The 26,778-nt window shown below is 35.9% G+C and overlaps 1 protein-coding gene across 2 annotated transcripts in view; it reads right to left on the bottom strand.

Annotated features, from left to right (window-relative positions):
- The window catches only part of LOC148675837 (interleukin-1 receptor accessory protein-like 1), a 519,844-nt gene that overhangs the window by 18,836 nt on the left and 474,230 nt on the right, over window positions 1–26,778 (bottom strand). For both annotated transcript variants that reach the window (XM_088648704.1, XM_088648715.1), the window contains exons 8-9: window positions 24,536–24,681; window positions 5,033–5,176 (exon numbers count right to left, since the gene is read on the bottom strand). In XM_088648704.1, coding sequence (XP_088504830.1) covers window positions 5,033–5,176; window positions 24,536–24,681 — 290 coding nt within the window. The remainder of the gene's footprint in view (window positions 1–5,032; window positions 5,177–24,535; window positions 24,682–26,778) is intronic.

Genomic DNA, 26,778 nt, shown 5'->3' with positions numbered 1-26,778 from the left:
AAAAGAAGCATAGGAACCTACTGTACATATCAAAAGCCATGTACTGTAGCAAGTATAGGCCTCTGTTAACTAACTTTTTGCGAGTTCAGAATATTTAAATTAAAAAAAATGGAATAACTACCATCTGAGCTTTTTAGGAGAGCTGACCTCTCATTGCACTTATTATTTAATAATAATATAATTATTATATTAATAATATAATTAATATGTATGTTCAATTTTACCTTTAATTCAACTATTTTTAGGCTTGATAAACTTCCTTAGTGGGACAAAATGAGAGACCAGACGTGAACTTGATAAAAAAAAAGTAACTGATTCAGCAAAAGAGCTCAGTAATTTATTTTCTTTTTCTCTACAGCACCCTAAGTCATCTGTCTGTTAAAATGTATTACAGTTATAGTGCCATTAACTGACTGCCCCAGTTAATGCCTGTGCTCCATCTCCCCCCTTTGGCTGAAGTCCAGTTCTTTGTGATGTTGGCTCTGATTTGATAGATATTAGCAATGCTATATTACTGTAAGTACACACTAACGTGGTACGTATAAGCAAAAAAAACAATGTATGAAATTCGTAATAATTATATGATGTAAACTGATGTAAGTTCAAAATCCAGTTTTCTGTTCTTTCTAGTAACTTGTAAAATTGTTCAGTCCTTTCATAATACAATGATTGTCCTTGTCTTATCACTTCACTGTCATTTAAAAACCATTGAGTGGTATCTATAGCCTGCATACATAAACCCAAAGTGGAGGCAGGTAATTTATGAACTAATTTTTGCTTTAACTAAAACTGACAGGAGAATGTACCTTTATTAAAAATGTCTTCAAATGTAAGAAAGCATAATCATGATAAATTGATAGACCTTCCCTTGAATCCGTAACCAGCTCAGTGCACAACACGGGTAATGGATGGAAACCGTAAAGAATAATACTCTAAATACAGAGAAAAGTAAATAGCCTACTGGGATGATTCAGTAACGCTCTCTATCTTATTGAAACCGATCTCCTTAAACAGGGAGCAAATTGAAAATCTGTTTCCTTCTAACACCATCTATCCAGGTAGCACAATTAAAGGAGACAATTGCTGCTTATCATTAGGCATGAGCCTCTAACATTGGCCTTAACATTGCCTTTTTATCAGACTTCGCCCAATCTATTATTTTCAGGTTGAATTCTCCCAGCTTTGGTCTACTGCAAGACATCTGGTAATGACTTTCACAGAAATGTTTAATGCATATTTTCTCAAACCATCACGTTGGATTAGGGTTTATTATTTTTTATCTACATTGCAGGGTAAAGTAACACAAAAAAATGAAAGAGATTTCACAATCAGTGACATCTGCTGAGCAGTTGCCTCAAGACTCTTAAAAGTAATTTAGTCTTTGAGTAAACTTTACCCTTGTTCATGGAGGACTATATTGAAAAAATAATGGGAAAAAAACATTGCTTCAACTAAATTTGCAAACATTTGGTTGCACTGGGAATTAAAAAAAAAATCTAAATCTGTTTAAAATGTCAGGCTGTTCAAAGGGTTTGCATGACACAGAATTCCTTTTATTTTTACATCTTAACAAAAGATGCAGAAACATCTAAAACATTTGTATATCTTCTGTTGTGCGGAACACTATAAATGTAGAGTTATTGGAAAAGACAGAACAAATATAATTGGAAAAGGCTGGTTTGATATACTCCGAATAACAAATACATACATTAACCACTCCAAATTTCCATGGTAAAAAAAAAAAAGTTGAAATGGATAGAGATTATGTGACCCATATACAAGGTTGATATCTTAAAGATCATGTTGCCCACTTGTCTCTTTTCTTATTTTCATTATTCTCCTCATCTATGATTAATTAAACTGTGAAACTCAAACCAGATACACAAATGGGAACTACATGGAAGTGTATTTAAAGCCAAGAAGAGGATACACTCTTTACAGTATATAAACAGCTGTGGGAGTGTGAAACAAGCTACTGTACCCAGCCACATTACAGAAGCTGCTACTCCGGATTCAAGAAACAGATGGAATGGCTCCTTTGTTCAATTTTCTATTGAAAAGGGATAGATGGTCTAAATGGCCGTGTGTTCTGTAACTTGTCTTATGCTATTTATTTAATTTGTGCTTGTGACTTCTCTAAAATGGTGGGGATGCAGGAGGAGTAAATCTCTGCTCTCAATTCTTCACCAGCTAAGAGACACATTGATTCTCCATAACTGGATAAGTCAACTGCTTTTCTAGAGCATTTAAAGGGAACTGCAATGCCAGTTTTATATTTCGAGCTTAGAAAGAATCAGCATTGATGCGTGCAATTCAAACCACAATTTCAACCACAGGCGGGGGCAGTAGCGGAAGCACACCCGGATAATGAAGTCGCCGCCAGGGGAAGGGCCGAGGGCATGCAAATGGTGTGTTGTTGTTAGCTCTGTTTTCTCCCTACAGTTGTGTCCACCCTGACCCTGTGTACTTGTCCCTATTGCTGCCCGCGTGTACTCAACGTTTTGTTGGGTGGAGTCAACATGGTTGCAATTTCCTTGTCGTGAAAAGAAAATAAAGTTCGGGTATGTGCTGTACCATATTCTGCGATTCAGATCGAGCCAGCAAACCTTCTGGTGTGATGAAACGCCCTGTGACGTTGTAAACAAGCAGGTTTGTGAGCACATCTCTTTAAATCAAATAGAAATATTGCTCTCGACTTCAGGAGCATTAAGGGCTGCTACCCTTTGCAATTTGTGCCAACTCTCGATTTCTCTCGTGGCGAGACCAGGGGTTTTCAACAACATGGTGACTCTGAAGTACTTCCACAAAGTTCACGATTTCGTGCTGCGTAGGATGCGACCGTGCGTTTTTCCACCGGCTTACAGTTTTTTTCCTCTTCAGGAACTAGAGTGCCCATGTGGAATCGAGCCGTGGAAAGTATTCAAGGGTTGATTGAGGGGTGAGGTCAGCTCAATGAAAGAGGAGAAAAGATAAGAGGGTTTTAGCACCTAAGCTACTGTATACAGCTTTCAGCGAGGTTAAACAACGGACCACCAAACCAGCCGCATGAGCATTTGATATAGGGCTCTCAGTTAAAGACCCCCATGGTGTTAAAACGACAGTGCATTCACTGTGGAAGGACAGGCGTCTGTCAGAAATGCAAAGATTCCTCTAGTGGTGACCTCTAGTGGTATTAAAAGAACAAAAGTAAATTTTCCCCGCTGCCACGGTGCTTAATTTGAAATTTGTATTTTTTTTTCTGTATCATCAATGAATTTATTTGATTAAATGGATTAACCGGTTTGAGAAATTGGTAATGCAGTTTACCCCTTAATGGAGCAGCAGCCACAGGAACTGCTCAGGAATAGCTGCAATATTAGAAAGCTTGTTCAGCTGAGGAATATTCAGAAACTGGTATCAAATGAACTTTGTCTTGGGTGATCAAGGGGATCTAAAAAATACTGGATACTGAGGCAGAATAGCAAGAAAGCCAGGAAATCAATGGAGTCTACCAAACCTTGATAACCACTCCATAAGAATAACCTACGATTTATAGCTGTCCAGGTGATTTGAATATTCTGAAGTGTAATCAAGAAAGTAAAGCAATGCATATCTGCAACTGCCATGGGTGATTAACTTTTATAATATCATTGAGCTGCTGCAAAGAAACATACTGTATGCTAAAACATATGATGAAGAAAAGAAGATGGATATTAGAAGATAGATATTTACACTCTGCAGTGAAACCTTGTGTAAATATTCTAGGCTGTATATCTTCCATGGCGTGGAAAAAAATATTAAAGCTGAAAGATCCACAGCAAAGGAAAAATTCAAGTTGATTATCCAGCACTGCATTATATCTTCTATATCAAGTAGAGAGAGATTAGCATTTGTTGATGCTTCACTTGTTAGCATGACAAAGATATTGAGCGTGCTGTCATAATAGCAAAGAACTACTTACTGTAGCTAAACAAAAATCAAGCTGGAGATTTTGGATTTAATGTTATGGGTTCTGTGGAGGTCACATGCCAATCTAATCAAAGCAGCTTGAGACTACGTGGAATTAGAGCAAGCCTAGATAAAAGGATGAACTGGAATGTTCTTCAGTACATTTTGAACAATATTGCTGAATCACCCAATAAAAACATACAAGTACTTTTAAAGACAGACTGTTGACTGGTAAACAGTGACAGAGTGAATATTCAAAACGCTGCTCTAATGTTACAATTGCACTTGGTAAGAATGACTTTTTGTTAAATATTATTTATTTAATGTTATTCAATATATATTCTATTACTTCTGCTTTAATAAAACCATTACAAACATTTTGAATTTAGTCTAAGTGTACAGTATGTTTAAGGATTTTGTGAGTTTGAAGAAAACCCCAATGTAACCTAATTGTACAGTATTTCTACTGCAAGGTTTTAAGAGCCACATTCATCAACTTAAAACAAATTGGAAACATGGAAATTGCACATGAAAACTGAAGTGCGTTTAAAACACAAAAGATCAGGAGACACCTATTAAAATACTGTATTATAAATATAATAGGAATAAGCCACCCAGCCATATTGTTGAAGATAACATCTTGAAGAAGACAAGAGATGGATAGAATCCTTGAATCACTTAGCTACTAGGTATCAAATGAGTAGAATGGGGCCAAATAACCTCTCATTTCATGAGGGAAAAGTCGATTGATGAACTTTGAGAACTATTTAATTTACTGCAGAAAAAAAACCAAACATTATTTCAATCTCATTCCCTGAAACTATTATTCACATACAGTATTTCACATGGATATATGAGCTTTAGTCTTATGGTAAACATTAGTTCTACAGGGTACTGGCAAGTCCTGAGTTTATTAACCATGATAATATGAACACGGACACAAAACATAAACAAAAAATAATAAAAAAACTATTTAAAACAATAGCAGAACCTTTATCATCACATTTTCACTTCACCTACTCATGTTTCACAGTATATTATGGTATACAAAGCTAAGTTGTGATAAGGGTCAGGGTGTGCTGATTAAGTGTTACTACGATCTTACCTCCATCAACTTCATCAGCTCCAAAGTGATTCCGGTAAAACAGCATAAGCTCTATTTTATAGCACTTATAGAGTGTCACTAAACACACAAGCAGCAGCAGAATAGCTCCAAGACCGCCGGCCAGTTCAACCGTGTACATCAGCTCTGAAAAAGAGGGGAAAAACAGATGCATTAATCCTTTTCTGAACATGTGTTTGAAAACATGTTATCTGGTTCACCTCACTGGAACTTAGAGAAGCACCTTGCAGAGAATGGAAACAACCTGAAGGCTGGAAAGAGCTTAAACAGGTAAGATAATGACTGCTGCTGTACTGTATAAACGTAGCTAATTCTGAATGCCTTTCCTACCGCTGTGACAGTGAAGCTTCATTAAGCCTGATGACAAGCATTTATTCAAAACTTTCCAAAATCTCGTGTTCAAATTGATATGTCACCTAAACTCCGGTTTTATTTACAAATAATAAATGAACAAATGATACAAAAGGCATATGTCAACACAAAGTATACATTGCAGGACCACTGCAAAATAGATTGCACACAGACCATGTTGCATCAGATGCTCTCTGTCTTCTGTTTGTGGTTGATAGAGGAGGTGGATTCTCTGAGAAGGGGGCTTGAGGTTTATGGCAATGATGTACTTTGACAAAACATTTATAACCATCCAGATTTATATATTTTCAAATGCGGAGCAGTACACAAAAACATAAAATCTTGTGCTTGCTGTGCTAGCTGGGATGAAAATGAATTTTAAAGTTTTAGTAAAATATGTCAACGAGTTCTTTAATTAATTTAAGAGGGAAAAGGGAAAACAATTTCAGTAGTGTCTAATTCTGGCACATTGGTCTTCTGGTCTATGGCTGGATCAATGAGAGACTGCAGTTTCTGTTCTAGACAGTACATCAAAACGCACTGATGTACTCAAAAGTACTGAACACCTGAAGTCAAAGCCTATGAATGATTGATGCTGATACAACTCAGTATTTGTTGCTTTCTTCAACCAAAATGTTGAAAGCATGCCCTTGCTTTTGATGTGTCATCTTATAATTGTGGTAAGTTTCTATAGGAATAGACATTGTCTAGTACAAAAGAACTTCCAAAACTAACTGCCGATCCTTTTACCAAGACCTAAATTTCTAAACTAATTAATGCCAACATCACAAATGTTGTGTGCATCACATACCTTATTGCTGGTTTAGGTAACTTCAGGCCTGAAGTGCCCTGTGTGTTTTTGGTTTTCATTCCAAACTGTAGTGACTTAATTTAACTAATTAAATGGACTGGTAGGGGTACAAGGAGTCACAGTGCGGTTCAGTGAAGGTCTGAAAAGAAGTTTATTCTCCAAGTATCAGACCAACAGAGAATTTCTCTCGCCTCATCTGATCTCCTCATCCTGTTTGCGATGCTAAAATGCAAGAAGTCACAGCACAGTTCAGCTAAGGTTTAAAATGGGTTTTAATTTGTTACTAAAAGGGCTCTAAATTGTGCCTAAATGGTCACTATTTCATATTTTGGGGAGCACCATGGGGTACACACTATCTATGTGTCTTCTTGGGTGTTCTCTTGAAAATGGCCCTTTTCACAGCAAATAAAAACTCATTTCAAACCTTCGCTGAATTGTGCCGTGACTTTTGGCATCATCTACAAATGTGATCATGCACAGTAACTAAAAGATTTGAAATCAGTTCTGTCTTAACTGAAAGGTACAGTACATTGCAGAAAATCCTCAGGATTGATGTTTGACTTGCCTGTCCCTGCGTTATAATCAGGTCATCTTTGGTGGGGACAGGGGTTAAGTGTATGATTCCTTACTCTTTGTTACTTGTGATCTACTGTAGTTTCCCATCCCCACTTATCCATAGGCGAGACAAAGGCAGTGGATGTCGTCTAGCTTACTAAGCACATCATGTCATGTCATTTAACATACCGCTTTATACCATATAGCTAAGCACATCAGTTCATTACAAATGTGCCTCTGACAATAGTACACCTTTTGATTCAGCCATGAGATCAACTAAGAAGCCAAAATCGGACAGATGTAAATACAGAAAAAATCAATTGAGAAATGAGTCCCTCCAAGGCAAGATTGTTTAGGTACACAGGCTGAATGATGTTGGGTAACAAATAATTTGACTCTTTGTCCTTAACTGTTGCAAATTGACTTTAGTAAACTTACTTTACTGTAGATCTACTGCAGTTTAACCTATTTATACATACACCAGTATTATATGTTATATTTCTTCAATAATATATTACATATAATAAATTATATAAATACAGTACTGTATATGTGATATATTATTTTCTGTCTAGTGCAGGTTGAATTGTAGCATAAAAATACATAACTGAAAAAGAAAGGGAAGGATTTCTTTAAAGCTTAAATGATTAGTTAAAATTGGTTTAAATGTATAAAGTAATTTGTTGTATATTACAACAAATGAACAAAAAAATTATTTATGATGTTAATTATTTTTCACTGGTGCAGCACGAAAACAAAGGATGAACATTTTTGGCTGAATTGTGAATTGTTAAAAACAAATGATAAACTGAGCTTTAAAAACCCGATTTGTTATCATTACAATGCAAAGGAGTATTATCGCAGTTACCACTCTGAATTTCAGAGCTTTGTTTCTTTAGGAGCCTCACAACATGCCACACTCCAAAAAAGATCAGATAAAGACTTGTTTCCTGATGAGTTTCTGTCAGTCTTATAAGATTAGACTAAAGAGCACTATTTTTCTTCCTTTACCATCTAAATACAAGGGCTTATGGGAGATTAAGACAAATTATCTATGAACACTAGAAAGTGTGCCTCACTTATATGCCAATATTTTTGACAAAGCTCCTTGCCGATTTGCGATTCATCATTTTTTTTTTTAACTAGTGCAAATTTCAGTTTAGATGTGCCAGATCATCACCATTTGTCAGCCATGACATTTTGATTCAGGCGTCTTACAAGTCTCATCTGCCACCATGCACCACAGGGGAGAAGGAAATGATGGATTGGATTCATTCCCTTGGAGCTCAATGCCAGAGCATAGGTAATCCAAACAAATGTAGCCAAATCTATCTGCCTGACATCCAACGTACCCTACGTGTTGTCATTTTATCTTATTGTAGAAGATAAGGCATCTCCATCTTCCCTGACTCTGTGCTCCCTCCATCAAAAGAATCTGCACGCCTCTTTCAAGTATTATCATTACTGTGCTGAAGTAGTGCAGTTCTCTGCAAAAATCTATTTCTTTAAATCTGCCCCCTTTTCACTCTAATGATTTGATACTTTTATTCATCTTCTTGGTTTTGATAGAAGGTGAAAACTAAGAATTTTAACCTACGGCTTATCGTGGCACAGAACTTTGTAAAAGTATTCACATCCTTTACTAACTTTCAGTTTTTACTGCTTTAAAGCTTGCAATCTTGACATCCTTGAGTAGCAGGATTTTAAAAGTCAAAGTTTAAAAGCAAAATGTAAAAGTCATGATTGCATAAGTATTCAAATCCTTTGCTGTGGCAAACCTAAATTAATTTAGGTGCACAAAATTACCTCAACAAGCCACACAATTATCTGAGGTGCCTCTGTGAGCAATAATAGTGTTCTCGTGACTGCAGAATACACATACACTGTATTGTAATGTTCCTCAGTCAGGCAGTGAATTTCAAGGAAAGATTCAACCATGAAGACCAAGGAGGTTTAAAAACAACTAGAGGATAAAGCTGGAGGAAAGTACAGATGAAGAGAAGTGTATAAAAACATATCAAAGACCTTTGAGCATGTTAAACTTGATCATTAGGAGCTGGAAAGCAACCCAGACACTGCTTATATCAGGCTGTCTCTACAAAATGAGCAGCCAGGCAAAGAAGAAACTGATTAGGGATGCAACTGTGAAGTCAAAGGTGATTTTGAAAGAGATCAATGGCTGAGATGGGAGAAAATGTCCATGGGTCAACAATATCCTGGTTACTCCACAAAGGAGGCATGTTTAGAACTGAAAGAAAAACACATCAGCTCCCACATGGGGTTTGCACTTAGGATCTAAGTGATACAGAAGCCCTATGGAAAAACGATTTTGTGGTCAGACGAAATGAAATTGGAATGTTTCTGATGTCAAAATTTAAATCATTACATCTGACATAAACACACCATAGTGCATCACTCAGTCAACACAATCCCTACTGTCAAGCATGGTGGTGGCAGCATTATATTATTAAGTAAAGTACTGGTAACCCTTAGAGGAAAAACGCTTCAAACCTAAAACTGGGACAAAAAATAATCTTTCAGCAGGATAATGATGGGAAGCACAAGGCCAAAGCTTCACTGCAGTGACCTAAGAATTAAGAAGTAAATGTCTTTGAATGGCCCAGACAAATTTGAATCTTATTCAAAGATTTAGCTGATCCTGAATCTTTTATTTTTTTAAACAAGCTAGTCAGGTCAGACTAGGATTCTATTCTAAGCAATTTGAGAGTTTTTCTGAATCTGCCTAGATGATATGCAAAACTTTCACCAAGAAAATGCACAGAATTAGTGGAGACTTATCCTAAAAGAAAAAATTATAGACTTGTGGCTATAATTTCTGCCAAAGGTGCTTCCACCAAATACTGATCACAAGGTCAGAATTCTTCTGCAATCAGTGTATTTCATTTTTTCTTTTTAGTTTTTGCTGATTTATTGGAACTTATATTACCTTCTTTAGTTAGAGCATTGTGGTTTTGAATCGAATGTTAAGTTTGAAAATGTATGCATTATTTTGGAATTCACAAAATGAGACACCTTAGAAAGGGTCTGCATACTTTTACAAGACTGTGGTAATAGGATTCTAAGCAGTAGCAACATGGATTTAGACCTTGCCTGAATAACTTCTTAAGCATTTTTTATGGATATCTGTAATATCAACAAATGATATAGGTTATGCTAGATGTTTTATATATTTTTTGATAAAGGCCTCGTGAAGAGCCACAGTTTTTCTACATTGAAAAACACTCCTGATACACTTAATGAACTGGATTCTGATCTAGTCACCCAGAAACTGTGACGTCCTAAAAAAAGATCAAAGTTCAGAATTGGTCAAATACCTGATAGATAATGTAGAAAAGAGTAGGATGTTGCTTGCAAGGTAACAGAACCATAAACTATAATTACAAAATGATAAATACCAAATTTAAATAAAGATTACTTAGGACACAGACTATATATTTCATTTTATTCATAAAACAAATAAATGATGTTGAGATATATAGTTAATACTATAGAAATTGAACTGAGGTTATGTTAAAATAGTACAATGCATTAGTAGGACCTTCCAGAGTATATCATGTACATTTTTGGTCAGTGTGTTTACCAAAAAGATGTTGTTCAAAGCAGTGTCTTACATTGACAGTCTAAAATAACTTTTAAACAAAGGGACTTGATACCTAATACCGATACAAGTATTCCACGAAGGCATAAATAAAGTCAGACATAATATCTAACAGATGTTTTAGGAACATAAGAACACAAGTAAGGTTACAAATTATAGGAGGCCTTTAGGCCCAATTACTATAGTTAATTTGGTAGTTCACATCAGATTGACCTAAAGATCTCATTCATGCTTTTCTTGAAAGCAGGCAAGGTAAGAGGTTCAACCACACGACTGTGTAGCTTGCTGTATATACCGTACCCTGAATCAACATAGAAACACACACAAATCAAAAGTACAAAATCAGTGGAAGAGCATTTAAAACAAAATAAGAACCAACTCCTTACACGGGGACAGGGGGTGTATCCTTGCATTCTTGTCTACTAAAAACCTATTAAAAATACACCAGTATTTTAATAGCCATAACCTTAAATGCTCTATACACACAACACTTATTGTTCCCTATTTTTTCTTTCATACCTCCTGCGAATGGCTTTATCTTATTGTTTATCTACTGTATATGTCAAATGGCACATTTTTCCTTGGTTGCAAGGAAATATTTAAGCCACTGATTCATTTTAAAAAGTCATGCAAAAATCATTATAAGTTATTACTGTGATACATTTCTCTAAGACGTTAAGTTGGGAATTGCTTATGTACCTAATACCCATGTAAAGTAAATACTGTACAACAGTGGATGAGCTATGCAGCAGTGCACTGAGACGAGTAAATTGTCCAAGTCAGAGCTGTCTAGTGGGGAGCAATCCTATAATGACAAAATGCTATACTTCAAATCCTCTACACTTTATAGATTTCTTTATATCCATTTCTAGGTCTACTCATGCAGCACATTCACTCCAATCAGCCCGAAAGGCTTTTCTCTCCAGAAGAAGAATACAGGAGCTACATTGTTAGCTCTGTAATTTTTTAATCCATAATCCACTACCTTACAAATAGATACATGTTAATGTGATATTGATTTTTTGTTTCTAATGTATTTCAGTGAGCATGCTTCCTGGCCTGAATCATTGCACAAAACCTATGTTTCATTTAGCTATACTGTATTCTTTAGTTAATAAACTCCTTGATACAATTAGTTGAATGATATCTTTCAATACACATATCCATATTTTTCACTTGAACCTAAAGTATCAGAGTGAGAATTGATACAGCTACATACTGTAGATGTTTCACAAATGAGGTACTTTTTCACTTGGTTTTTATTCCTGTGTTATAATATTTTTTCAAGCTCATCCAAGGTCTACATATTTTTTCTAAACTGGAACTTAATCAACTGAATTAACTTTCAATAATGCATAATGACCATGGGAAGAAAAACAAATGCATAGAATTCCACTTTAGCTATTAAACATCCACTGAAATATACTTTTCTGTACTGCCTTTAAAAGAAGTAAATAACATGGGCTTTGAGCAAATGCGTCTTAAAATCCCCATGTTAAAGTGATGCACAATAACCTCAAGGATTAAAAATAATGAAGATAAGTTTATTTTCATTACATAACCCTGAGAAGTCTAAATCCAAACCCTTCAAAAACATATTACACTCAAAGTTTAGAGTTTAAAATTGTACAGTGTATTATACAACTGATTAATTTTGTTACATTTTAAACAGCATGTGCCGCCAAACAGATTTGTCTGCCAGTGTGCTCCAATACCAAAAAAAAACTGATGAAGTTTCCTTTCAGGCATTGAACCAAAATTTGCTTCATGCTTAGTTGTCATTGAAAGCTGATAAGTAAATATAGTAAATGTGGCAGCAAGTTTTAATAAAAGAACAATAACAGGAGAAACTGTGAAGCCTGTTGTAGAAACCTAAGGATCAGGCACCAAATGGTTACCTATGAAAGAGAACCCTGCAGCCACTGTCAATCATTCCATGAGGGAAACACATTGATTACTGCTGTAAAAGAAGGCTAGTTCCTAAATTAATAGGACATCTCACCAATAGAACAAATGTATGCTTCCATATTAACAACAAACTACTGATTAAGTATTGCATCAGAATTATTTCTATCTGTATAATAATATAAAGGTACTGTACTGTACAGTATATGCATACATTTTTCGGATAACATGCCTTTTAAGTAATTTTGACAAAGGCTCATTAGAGCAGATGGGGAAGCACTTAAAATGCCTCTAGGCCTTGCCATAAAAATATTGACTACATTAATTATTCTTATGTGGCATATTTTGTAACTTTGTTGAAATAATATAAGGACATGGAGCATAAATTCCAAATGAGAGGAGAACATTTGTTCATTAATCTTCTTGGTAGCTAATTGATCCAAGAATCGCATTCAGAGGTTTTTTGAAAGAAAACAGGGTTTCCTGCTTCAACAACATTGCAGGATATGTAGGATATGTTGTTCCAAAATCCCTTGACACTTTATTTGAAACAAATTCTCCATTCTAAAAAAAAATAGCATTTAGCTTTTCAGTGTAGGACTTTAAATCCCCAAAAGTAACTGGTCACACTCTGAACTGGTGTGTCAGCAACAATATCTATTTTTGGAACATGGCATAATTGTACACAATATTCAAAATGTGGTCATATCAATGCTTTGCACAATTTTAACTAAACATCTCTCTTCTACAGTTCAATTTCCTTTGTAGTTTCTACAGTGTTTGCTAATCCTCCTGTTTAGGCATGATCTGTCAATGTCACTGCTTTGCTAACAATAACAGAGTCTTTGATTAATATAAATGAAGAAGCACAGCATTCCTAATATAGATCCTTGTGGCACTCCATTAATGACATCACCCCAGTTTGAGCATTCACCCCTTATTGGTATTCAGTTTTCTATCCATCAATGTTCCCAAGTCTGAGCCTGAAGGCCCAGACATCAGTTGTTTTTTGTTCTATCTGTTGCAAAATTGAAATGTTAATTTATTTGATAAGAAAAGTAGCTTGACTTGTTTAATTGTTTTTAGCTCTTAAACATTGTGATTGTTGCCTTTGATCAGCAGTAATTGTTGAGACATTGTTGGGAAATTTCCCAGCTTTCAAATAGGAAAAACAAAAGTTCAATCGGTAAAGAGCTCAGGTGGAACAAAAAACAGCATTTGCGTGGGCCTCTACCACTAGGACTGTGAACGCCTGCATTAACAGGTAATAACGTTATCCAAAAATAACATTTATCGAAAGCCTTTTGAAAATGTATATGCTCTATTTGTATCCATCACTGATGTTGCTGTCACGGACGTCCAAAGGGACTAACCGTGGGGAGCAGGAGAGCGGAAAAAGACCCATATGCGTAGCGGCGAGACGGGAAAAAGGCCCGGGCTCATTAGTGCAAAGAGTTCAGGAATGCCGTATAGAAACCTATGCCCTCAGGGAGCGGACGTGGGGCGCCCTGGTGCTAGGCGGGTCTCAGGACATCCGAACGTCAATGCTGAGCGAGGACAGAGTGCAAGACCCGGAAATATATAGCCCAAGGGAAAGAGAGGGACAGGAAGGACAGCAGACTGGAAACTAGGGACAGGACAGAGAAGGAGCGCCCTCTGGCTGCAGAGGGCGTGACAGTTGCTTGTTTAATGAAGTCCATTTGTTTATCAAGACCAACCTTTTCTAAATCGATTTTCAATGTCCCTATATTCTTTAGCCATAGAGACAATCTTTTAATTAAGTTATAACTGTTACCTCTACCTGACAGGTAATATAAAACTTAATTATTTGTAATGAACTTGGTTCAGTTTTGTCACCATTTTTAATGATGGATGCTACATTAGCAATTTTTCTAGGAACAGGTATTACCCCTGCCTTGAAGGACCGTTGAAAAGTTGTTTTTTACTCATCTATAAAGATAATCTAATTTCCTGGAGTAAAACTGGTAGAATGCAAATAATAGAATCAGGCCCTGGAGATTTGTTTGTCTTGAGTGCTTGTAGCATATATAACACTTCTCCCTTTATCATTGTAATTTTACTTACTGCAGAAAAGTGCCATCAGTAAGCCTGAGGTATCTTGTCAGTTTATTCAATGGTAAACACCTGAGTCAAAATATTCATTTAATACATTAGTTAAGTCGATTTTAATATCTAAAAATATCTAAAAGATTATTAGTTATGAGTAGTCTAATTATTAGCTCCATTACACTTTATCCTTTTGTTTTCATGCTGTTGTAGAACTGAAAAAAACTATTATGTTGGTTCTATTGTGCAGTGGCACAGTGGTGCAGAGGTCAGCTTTGTTGCCTCACAGGACTGGGGCCTTGGGTTAAATTCCCAGAGTGCTATCTGCCTAGAGATTGTATGTTCTCCCTGTAATTATGTGGGTTTCCTCTGGGTGCTCTGGTTTCCTCTCACAGTCCAAAGACATATGTGTAGGTTAATTGTGTTTGTTTCCGCGAGTGTCTTGAGATGGACTGCTGTCCCATTCAGGGTTTATCCTGCCTTGTGCCGTTATGCCCCGGCTCTCCTGTCACCCGTACTGGATAAAGTGGATAGAAAATATATGGATCCTATTGCAATATCTTTTTCTCTCTCTTTTACTTTCTGATAGACTTTCTTAACCTGTGCTAGCGATTCACCACACTTATTTTCTTTAATTGGAAGCTGTTATTTTTTAATCATTCTACAAAGTGCTTTCTTTCTCCTTATATTCTCTTTGATTTTTTAAAATTATTTAGGACACTACATTTTAGAATTTGATTTACATGTTACGAAAACATGTTATCTGGTTCACCTCACTGGAACTTAGAGAAGCACTTTGCAGAAAATGAAAACAACCTGAAGGCTGGAAAGAGCATTCATTATCTTGCTTAAGAATATTTAAAAAATTCTGTTCTTCCGCCAGAATATCTTTAAAATATTGCCATCCTCTATTGATTTCATATCTATTTTTCTGTTCATTTCTGTTCATTTTTAAACTCAAAATGATACTATATTACAGTCACTGTTTTTTAATGGTTCCCACACCTGTTTGCCTTAGTGTGGCTTGATACAGCAACAGAAGAAGATACTCATTACTCAGCATTTATGCAATTTATCTAACATGCAACTTCCCCATGTTTTGCTACTGCACAAGCATTGTGGCTTAAAAAACCCATTCTTCAGCATCATGCGATTCCCTTAAGAAATCTGAATGCATGGCAAGACAAACCTGGCCACTACAAATATGCTTTGTGATGTGAATGGACAAAAATTGGTAGTCATGAAGGGTGAAGGTCGTTTGAGAGAAAGTTCAGAACATGTGCAGCTCTGATAGTAAACGAGAAAAGATTCTCTGATGAGAAAAGACTGCTGAGAAACAACTTATTGTGAAGGTTAAATTTAAATATCCCCAAAATACACTTTCCAATATTGTAAGACATTTCCATATAACCAGAATGCACCATAATCTCAGAGATTAAAAAATTGTATCAATATCTTTATTTCCATTTTGTTATCCTGGTACTGTAGGTCTAACACCCTGAATAAATTTAACTCAAAATGTAAAAAAATACTTCTTTTAACAGGTGCATCATGATTTCAATAGCCACTGCATATGCATATTACAATTGAAGAATGTTAATTGACATCCACATTTTCCTCAGTAAGATTTACAAGAAGTATCACATTTTTTTAGGCAAACTAAAAAGCTTCAGAGACAAACTGTTTGTATGAACCTCTTTCACTAATACCCCTTGTATCATGATAATTATATTTAAAGAAACAAAAAGATCTTTGTGAGATTTTAGGAAAATGTGCCTTCTGAAAAAAAAATCATCAATTGGCTGCGTCTAGTACAATTATTATTCTCTTATGTTGTCAAGAAGAGTCTTTGAATCTTTGAAATAGACCTTGCCAGATATAACAGTATTGTAAATTAACAAGTAATTTTGCATTTTTAAAAATTCCACTTTAATTTGGTTGTTTACTATAGGAAAATTAAACTGGTACTTGATAAAAGACTGGTGCTGAGTGCATTATTGGCTAACTCAGGGGAGGAAGAGCAATTTGTGACACTTTGTGTTTGAAAGAGCAATTCCAGTATTGTAGTACAGGTATGTTTCTATATAATTTTATTTTCTTCACTTTTTTATTTTATCTGTAAAAATAACTGTCTTTTTGTCTGCAGTAGAAATCTGTTCTGTTTAAAGAATAAAGCTAAAATGTTTTTTGGAAGGCTCACCTTCTAACTAGAAAAATACTACGTTTTATAGTAACTGATAAGCATAATAGACAAAAACATGGTAACTTCTTAAAAGTGCCTATATAATAGAATTAGTGAAAGCAGTATGGTAAATAGTACTTTTATCAGGTAATGAACAAACCTAAGAAAAGATAAGTAAAGAGTACTGAATTTGTTTGCAGTTTTGAGCTATCAGAAGCATCTGTTTCTAATTAGTATCTAATTGTATACATTATTTTGTTATTTCTTTTCAATAAAAACCTAATATTCCATCGTTTAACATCTAATACATATTTGTGGCTTTAAATTCAAAATACAGTTAGAATGGAATCTAAATATTTTTAACCTACAGCAGCTGGAGATCATTAACAATTCAATTTAAATGCAATGAAGTATACAAAAGTGTTAGAAGTCACATCAAGCATAAAAAAATACTGATGCATATTTTCTGGCATTTGTTATCTGAATTCGAGTTTGTACTATTTCAAGCTGTGCTCCCACTTCAACTAATACATATTTTTAACATAAACTTCAATAAACACAATAGAAAATCTCTCTCTATTATATATATTGTGTATATGTATAGATCTAGAAAATAAAAATAAGTTTTATTTGTACAGTTATGACCTCTCATTGTTTGTATATTATACTAATTAAGAAATATTATTGTTTGCGCTTGATACTCTTGTGAGATGATCCCACTAATCTGGACCTCTTGTTGTAGCAGCAATGGATAGCTGACTGGACTGCAGTTAAAAAGTTGCTGGCACTGTGCTGGGAGCCTCCACATCCCCTCTCTTGGCATCACTGGATACTGGCCTCTCTTGACTGTTATTATTTCTACTGTATGAGCTTTTCAACTGCTGGGATCCATGCGCAGATGAAGGACTGGTACAGGCTCAGACAGCTGCTGGGGACACAGTCAAAGCCTTGTTGCATGAGGGTTCAGTTGTAGACATTTGATGGAATATTAGATGTCCTTAGTTAAAAACATAATGGACCGCACTGCTGTGTAGAGAGATGTCAAAATACAGGCAAAGAAAAGCTCTAATGCATAATTTCATACTGGTTTATATGTTCCTAAACCAAGAACAAAAAACAAAGCAGCTCACATTATGAAGCAACTGTGCTCCACGTCTGTTGGAGTCATGCATATTGAATTATAACCCCATAAAATAAACATCACATCACAAATATGGTGGTCTCTGAGGCTAAGCCCAGGAAAAACTGATTCGATTCTAGAGGCTGGAATAATCTCCCAAAATTTAGTCCAAGATACGCTGCTCAGAATAAATCCTTTCATATACTAAATTAAATGGAAATGGGCTGTCTTCAAAGCTTTCTCAAAAGCTGAAGTTTAAAAAGAGAAATAACTTACTATGCAAATGTATGCACAACTGCCAGCTCTTTTTCTGCCAAAAAGCCTCCTGCCTTAGATAACCAGTAACCAACAAAAACACAAGCCTAGGAAATATTGCACAGGAAAATACCACAATAACAATTAACAATGCTCATCATAACTGTAAGAAACAACTTCAAACAAGTACAATACCTCACTCGTAAAGGAGGAATATGTTTTTTAACAGCAAAGGAAGCATTAGGTTCAGAGATTTCATGCAACAAATGGGTACATACTCAATTTTATGAGAAACATTTTAATGCTGAAACCTACACCTAATGTCAAACAGAAAATGTACTTGCCGTCTAGAGATGTTAAAACAAGCTATAAAATCATATACAGCTAAGCCAGTAAATTGAAACACTGTAATTATTTTGACAGAATAATAATTTGTAGATATAATTCCTTGAATTTATATAGAGTTTTTAATGCCAGAGTTTTTCAAGGATCTCAGAGTCCTTAGCAATTAGAGGGAATTCACTTCACCCACCACTGATGTGCCTCACCCACCTGGGTGACAAGCTGCTTCTACAGTATGTTACACAGCAGATCAGATGGGGGAGGTGGAAAATTATTCACCAATTAAAAGAAGTGAAGATTTTACGATCGACAGATTTTCATCAGGACACTAGGGGCAATAGTCTTTTGTGCCATGTGACATTCAATGACAAATATTGTATTTGTGACAAATATGACATTAATCCAATGAATTCTGAACATATGAAGTATCTTTAGGGAGAAGACCAACAAACTCCATGATACATTTGGGAATCTTGACATTGTGCAGGATACAGTATGTTGCAGAGCAGCCTGAAACCTTTCTCTTATTTAATGAGAATGTAATGCAGTCATCTCCCCTATTAACTATAAACTATTAGAGTAAGAGGAAAGATCATGACATGTCCTAATTTATTTGTTATTCTCCTTGTACAGTGTTTTGGAGCTTCCCTGTAATTAACATGAGTTTTGGGGAACAAAATAGTGATCTCCATGATGTGCCTGTATATTAATCTCACTACATCTGCCCTGTGCTTTGTGACAAATATGACATAAATCCAATGAAATCTGAACATATGAAGTGGCTTTAGGGAGAATTTCATGTTCTTATGTTCTTTTAAGGATGAAGTAAAATGTATCAGAGACAATGATAGTAAGCTTGCAGATGATGAAATGGAAATGGCAGATGAACAGAACAAATGTTTCACTCAGATATTCATACAGGAAGAAGTCAACAACATGCCTCAGGCAGCAGAAGGTGAAAGTTCTTTATAAACAGTATTAGCATAGAAGACGCAGAAGTATTTCAGGTACTATCAGGATAAATATATCTCTTGTGCGTGATGGCACCTTACCAATTATACTCAAGGACAAACAAAAGTTATTCAAAAAGCATTGATGCAACTCTTCCAACAGTCACATAAGACAGAGGTAGTACTCAAGGATAAGTCATTTGGTAATGCAATATGGATCCATATGATGTAGTGTATGAGAAAAATAACCTGAGTAATTTTAGAGAAATAACTCAGACGTCTATTACATGGAAACTGTCATGGAAGCCGGTGGCTAGCCATGGAGAGACCGGCGGGATGGGAAGACCCTATGCGTAGCAGCAGGAACAGAGCAAACACGGGGGTTCACTCTGGGCTGACGGTATCAGGCGGAGTCGGGGAAAAGACAAGGGCTCTCAGGCAGTGGACGTTGGGCGACCTGGAGAGACGAGTCTCACAACATCCCAATCCTGATCCCAACGGTGAGCGAGGAAGACTGGACAGACCGGAAATAAATAGCGTACCACCAAGAGACACAACGGAAGAACATGAAAAGGCAAAGGAAAGCTAGGAATAGGACAGAAAGGTGGAGCGCCCTCTAGAGGTAGGAAGAGTGTCGTGACAGTACCCCCCCCCCCCCCCCCCCCCCCAACCTTCAAGGGTGGCTCCGGACACCTCGAAAATAATAAGCTTCACAAGACTGGGTGGAGGAAAAACCTCATTTAACTGAAAGGAAACCTCCAGGAGTCCCTGGCTGAGCGCTAACCCCCTCCTCCGGGGAAAACCTTTATTAAGTAAAGGAAGGGGGAGCCGGGCAGGGCTCCTGAGGCCAGAGACAAAACACGTAAAAAATAACGTACAACAGAAATAACCCGGGAATCCGTAGCAACAGACAAATGAAAAAAATTACCCACAACATAAATCAACCCTGACGGAACAGGGGAACAAACAACATGTAAAAAATAGTGCACAACCGATAAAACCTTGGAATCCATGGGGACAAATTGACACATAAAAAGACCAGGGAGACAGGAAACCAGAAGCCGGGTAGGCCAGGGAACCAGAAGCCAGAGAGGCCAGGAAACCAGAAACAAAGACCAGGGAGAAAGGGAAACAGAGACTAGGAAAGGCAGGAAACCAGAAGCCAGGGAGGCCAGAACAGCTCGTGTGATCCAGTGCAGGCTCGGCATTCTGTCATGGAACCTGGTGGCTAGCCATAGAGAGACCGGCGGGATGGGAAGACCCTATGCATAGCAGCAGGAACAGAGCAAACATGGGGGTTTGCTCTGGGCTCAAGGTATCGGGCTGAGTCGGGGAAAAGACAAGGGCCCTCAGGCAGCGGACGTGGGGTGACCTGGAGAGATGAGTCTCACGACATCCGATCCCAATGACGAGTGAGGAAGACTGGACAGACCAGAAATAAATAGCATACCACCACCAGATGCACCGGAAAAACATGAAAAGGCGAAGGGAAGCTAGGAATAGAACAGAAAGTTGGAGCGCCCTATAAGGGTAAGGAGAGGGTCGTGACAGGAAACATCTATTAACACAAAAGTAGAGGTTCACCTATAGGGTGGCATCTAGGTCTTACTTCCTAGGTAATACGTAACAAAGTAGGTCTTCTTTTACCAATTTGATAGAGGTCTTTGAATTTACAACAAAATAATAATGAATACACACAGAGAATATGAAATGGTGTATGAATATATTTGAATTGAGATTATAAGGCAGTTATCTTTCAGGGAATTGCACTGTATGCATTTGGATTGAGAATTGGTTAATAGAAAATGATTAATCTACTGTAGATTGTGGTAAAGTTACAAAAACTAGTAAGGTGTTTTTACTGGTGATACCAAATTAGAATTTAAACCAAATTAGTATGTTTAAGAGCTGGATGTTTACGCTGACTCATCATTTACATTTTATAGACATTATAGGGAGTAATTAAGGCAAATAAAATGTTATAATACATACATAAGTGAAAATTTAAATAAAAGGATGTTATGTTAAAATTTATAACATTCTAAATTAACAATTTTGTTATGCAGAAATACAAAATTTATAGATGCTAGAAAGGTCTCAAAGAATATTTTGTACAATTCTGGTCACTGTATGACAAAAAAATATATTGCTGCTCTGGAATCTAGAGAAGAGGTAAGTCCCACACCTACAGGCTTAAAGCACTGAGCTTTTTTACTCTTTAGCAGAAATGATTACGAGTATACCTGATACAAGTATTCAAAATCCTCAAAGGCATTGACAAAGTCATCAGAATAAGAAGTGAAACATGAACCAGAAGAAATATGAAACCAAGAACGGGAGGCACCTTTTCACCGAAAGGACCATAGAAGTGTAGAATAAGCTACCAAGTTATGTGGTTGAAGCTGATACCTTGGCTTCCTTCAAGAAATGACAGAATAATATCCTTGGATCACTAAGGTACTAATCACCAAAGAGGACAAGATGGTCCGATTGGCCCCTTCTTGTGTTCTTATGTCTTGTGTTCTTGTATATCTGATTGAAATGAACTTCTGGATCTGAAGTCAATCACCCACGCTAATGCATTTTCATTTCACTAAAGCAGTTACCACATTCCTAGAATACTCTAAATGGAGAACGCCACCTTTTAATGGCTCCCTTTTTCTTTGACTTTGAATTTAACACAACAGTTTCTTCACGTCATGTTTCAAGGTGAGTCCATGCACCCAACTACAAAGGAAGGAGAAGTTATTAACCAGTCCTGACTAAATAAAATGACATTTCCCCTTAAAATAAAAAAAACACAATATATATGTGATATGGACAGATAATATTTATGGAAATACAAGGGCCTTACCATATAACCATTTTCATATAAATAATAAACACCAGGCTTTTTTAAATCCAGAGTAAAGCAAACTAGATGTTTCCTATGCATTTCTAAATTCATTAGTGGTTATCCTTGGCATTAAAATTAAAAATAAAGCACTGGAGGGAGGGAACTTTGTAATATCATTCCTGCGAACATGTCCATTTACGCCACATTTCACTATGCTAAATGACCTTTGTAAAATCTGTATGTCTTGTGAAATATTCAGAGTTTTGCCAAGGTGGAAACATGAGGATGCCTCACGTAGGATAATGATGCCCTGAGCAGCTGTAGCTCTAATCTTTCGTCCAGTAGAAGATATGTCCACAGCTATGTGAGGGAACCTCACTGGACCAACCCTTTTGGTTTATAAACCACAGATTGTAGTTCAAGAATCATTTGAGGAGTTACAGTATAAAGTATTCTGGATGAACAGAGATGCAGATGTGTGATCCATGAATATTATTAATTTGAAGCTGTGGATCATGAAAAAATGACAGAGAGTTAATTGTTCAGGTGTGTAGCTGCATCAGCATGCATAGGCTGCAAAGGAACAAGTAATAGGTTTATTCCATGCAGAAAAGAGAAGATAGAAAACACAACGTTTTGGCTGTGGAGCCTTCTTCAGGTGTGAGAAAGACAGGGCAGTATGCAAAGGTAATGTAGCGGGAGAACAGAAGCTGGGAGAGAGGAGGAGCGAGGACGGGAGCAGGGGACAGAAAGAGAGGCCAATCAGGAGGTGTGAAGTCAAGATAGGCGAAGAGAAGCGTGAAATGAAACCTACAATCAATAGAGAGAATTTAGAAGAAAAGTAGTCTGTCGTTAAGAGAAGGGGAAAGTGTGATCCTAGTTGCAGGATAATTTTGGTTTCTGTAGTCTTTCTGATGTATGAGTTCGGAAAACCGTCTTTGAGAACACAGACGGAGAGATTAGAGTGGTCATTCGTATAGTTAATTGGTCTAATAGGTGCTTTTCAGGGAACTTGGTTAAATTTACGATCTGAACTCTGGTGACGTACAGTAATAAGCTGTTACTTTTTTGTTATTTATTCTATTTACTGCTATAAATCTATCCCTTTTTTCCTTTATAGAAATAGCTTGTTTTTTCACAACAAGTCTGACAATTCAATTCAATTTTTATTTCTAACATATTCAATATCCAACAGTATTACACCATTTTAAACATATATTTTTTTCTTGGCCTGGGCAACGAAATACTATCAACTACTAATTCATCTTATTATTATTTTATATACTATAGGACCTTTCCTTTAAAAGCAACATTATAAATGTGGCATCACATTTGGCATCTTTAATTAGGAAAATGTCAAAATAATTTTACGGATACTTTGTTTTTTGAAGTATCTGAAAACATCAGGAATTCAGTAAGTCAAACATACAGTAAGATTCTCTGGTTAAAGGTAGTAGGCAAATACATTACAATATTAAATAATTATGAAAACAATCAGCAACTGTGCATAAAATAACAGTAATATGTACCTGTTTTGGGGTATTAAATCTTCTGCAAGAGAATTCATGAACATATCAATGCTAATTAATAAAAATGATTAGGAAAGGTGTTACTGCCATTTTCTTTGAAGCTGTAATCAAAATTAGAAGCCATTTTATTTCTTCTGAATTAAGGTTTACATTTGGCAGCTGCTGTCTGTTTGGTGACCTCCATGAGGGGTAGTAAGAAAAACTCATTACAATTGTAACAATTGTAACTTTTATCATATCTTGATAGTTATCAAATCTTTTGATTAACAAATAACCCTTTTATAGTTACAAAAGCAGGGAATTTGATTTATTCTCCTCTGACGTCATTGCAAAAATGCATCTGATTTATTTTATTAACAAGTAGTGTGAAAATACTACTAAAACTGTTATTATTGTGTGCTAAACACAGCTCCTCCTTATTTAGGTAGAAAATATATTGTCATCAAGACGAAATGTCTGAAATATTAGATGAAGAGGTAAAGAGGATGCCAAAAAGAATGTTATTTTTTATTTCTAACAAATAAACCTACAGTTATATAATACAACTGCTCCTAAAAGTAACATACACTAAAAATTAACTGTAAGATCATAGAGTTTTAATATCCTGCATGCATATTTTTGCATATATTAAAATACAAATGTGAGAACTTAAGCTGTTAATTAGTGTGCTTCTAGTACTGTAATATTCCTACTTTTGTAAAACTAGACTGTTTGTTAGAACACATATAAGTAAAAGATGTTTGTGTTTCACAATGTCCAGAAAAACCTCTTGCATCACTACCATCTACTTCAAATCGTGAAGCACCTTAGCTAAAGTGTTGTAACACATTGAGATCTATCCCATAACCTTAAAAAAAAACGTCTGACAAACACAAGAAAAGTGAAAAGTCAAAGAACACATGAAAAAATGTAAAAATGTAACAACAGCTTGGCAGCGAAGAAAAGCAGCAGATTTTTCTTTACCCCTTTTGTGTAAGAGAATGCTGGCTTGACGTCTTCCATTCCCATTTTCCACATAACAAGAATAGTTTCCTAGATCGCTTTCTTCTACAGAGTCGATTGTGAGTGAAATTGACACTTCTTGCTCTCCAAGATGTTCCCTAATAATCCTGTAAAAGACAGGAGAAAAACAGAAGTTTTACATGTGCTGTACAATTGTGTAAATATTTACAAAATGCATACTGGAAATTAGCCGGAGTTTTAGAAAAAAATCTGAGGGATTCTTCAAAGATGATTTTGCTCTTTTAAGGAAATTGTACTATGAAGAGAACAGAAAACAACAACAAGGAAAACAATGTTAGATTCAGGTTCATCATTGCCATGAAAAAGATTGTACTCTGTGGTAGGTCTTTCAATGTAGCAACACATTGTGGATCATTCACTATAAAGATACTATACAACAATTACTTACTGTATCTGCTAAAATGCCCAATGTATTTGAAATATTGCCAGAAAGTAATTTTTTTAAAGAAAGTATTCTATATAATTTTCTTTATTCATCCTATCCCACTATCAGAGCCTCACAGATCATGATAGTTCAGCTAATTCACTGAATCTAGATATACAGCATAGTGCAGGGAAGAATTAACCAACTATTTTGTTTTTTTTCTTATAGTAAATGTGCATACTGTACATGATCCTACAAGAATGTTAAGATATTGAATATGATATATGTCGGTTTATGTAAATGCAGTAAACAGAGATGGAAATATATAAAGATAAAACCAAACAAAAAAAGCTCAGGCAACAGATAAAATATAATCAGGTCAAAGGATCCACATCTGACCTTAAATCTGGGGGAGAGAGAGAGCAGGTGACTGATCTGAATGAAATAAAACAGTAAAACCGCTATGGAGAACATTACACCCACAGATGTCTGTTAGATCAGGGATCACATGCAGTTTGTGAAATTCTAAAAATAAACATTTCATCATTCATCAAACCAATAATTTGATTACATCTCTCTGTATAATTTATATGTACAGAGAGACCGGGAGAGAATCATACAGCTCAATTTTCTTCACTGTAATCCCTAAGTTTAGTATAGTACCATCCCTAATATTCACTGGTATTTTTAATATTTCTAAACAGGAACACTCACACAAATTATTTTTTTAAATGAAAAAGATAATAAAAATGTACGCTTACATATTTTATATCAACAGCCTGTAATATGTAACTCAATAAAAAGTCAACCTACAGAGTGAAGCAGGCAGAGAAACAAACTGAATATCATTACAGCATTTATAAAGCAAACCAAAATTGTTATTTGATGACTTGTTAATAGATAATAGACATTAGGCAGTATAGGTATTCAAACTTAATTATTTATAAGAATGTTTTTCCTGCATCTTCTGAAACAAAAAGTACACACTTCATAGCAACAGTACTCACTCTCTTTATAGTTGCTGCCATGGTAACAAAGTAGCAGTGGAAAGATTATTCTCAATAAAGTAAACAATGTCTCCATCAAAAAATGCAGCAAAGAAATAAAAATACATTGCATGATTATCTCTCCCTTTCTTTACATTTAGCAATATTTTCAGTGTTGTAAATCACAAATGCCGATATAATGGAAGAGTCACTAATAAAGTGAATAGTTTGCTTTTTTGTAAAGATAATCATGTTCCTTAAGGATCAGAACGTGATTAATAATGGTTGATCATAGCTAGTACTGTAACTGACACATTACAAAATGAACAAATAGTCAAAATTATGTGTATATAAGATAAGAGATAAGATAACTTTATTGGCCATATATAATTTCTTGTATTAGGATTTTGTCTTTTCACATACCCTAACTTGCTCGCCATGAGACACACAGACAGGGAGAGAAGCTTGGGGTCAGAGCGCAGAGTCAGCCATGTATACGGCACCCCTGGGGTAGTTGGGGTTAAGGGCCTTTCTCAGGGGCCCAACGAAGTAGGATTCCTCTGCCGGCCGCGGGATACGAACCGGCAACGTTCCAGCCACAGGTGTAAATCCTCAGCCACAGAGCCACCACACCACCCCACATAAGAAACTGGATGTATGTCTAATAATTGCTGTTTCAGTGATTAAACGTCCATAAGCTATAAAGGTGGCAGAATAGATTTAGAAAATTAGAAACATTATCAGAGAATTCCTTAGGTGATAATTGAGAAAACCAATTTTCAGACTCTTCAGAGGTGAAGGCAGAAACAAATACATGCATTTTTGAGACTCAG

This window comes from Lepisosteus platostomus, chromosome 2, assembly GCF_059453375.1.
Source record: "Lepisosteus platostomus isolate fLepPlt1 chromosome 2, fLepPlt1.hap1, whole genome shotgun sequence".
NCBI classification, from domain to species: Eukaryota; Metazoa; Chordata; class Actinopteri; order Semionotiformes; family Lepisosteidae; genus Lepisosteus; species Lepisosteus platostomus.
The sequence above is the reverse complement of the archived record's forward strand: the minus strand, read 5'-3'. Positions and strand labels throughout refer to the sequence as shown.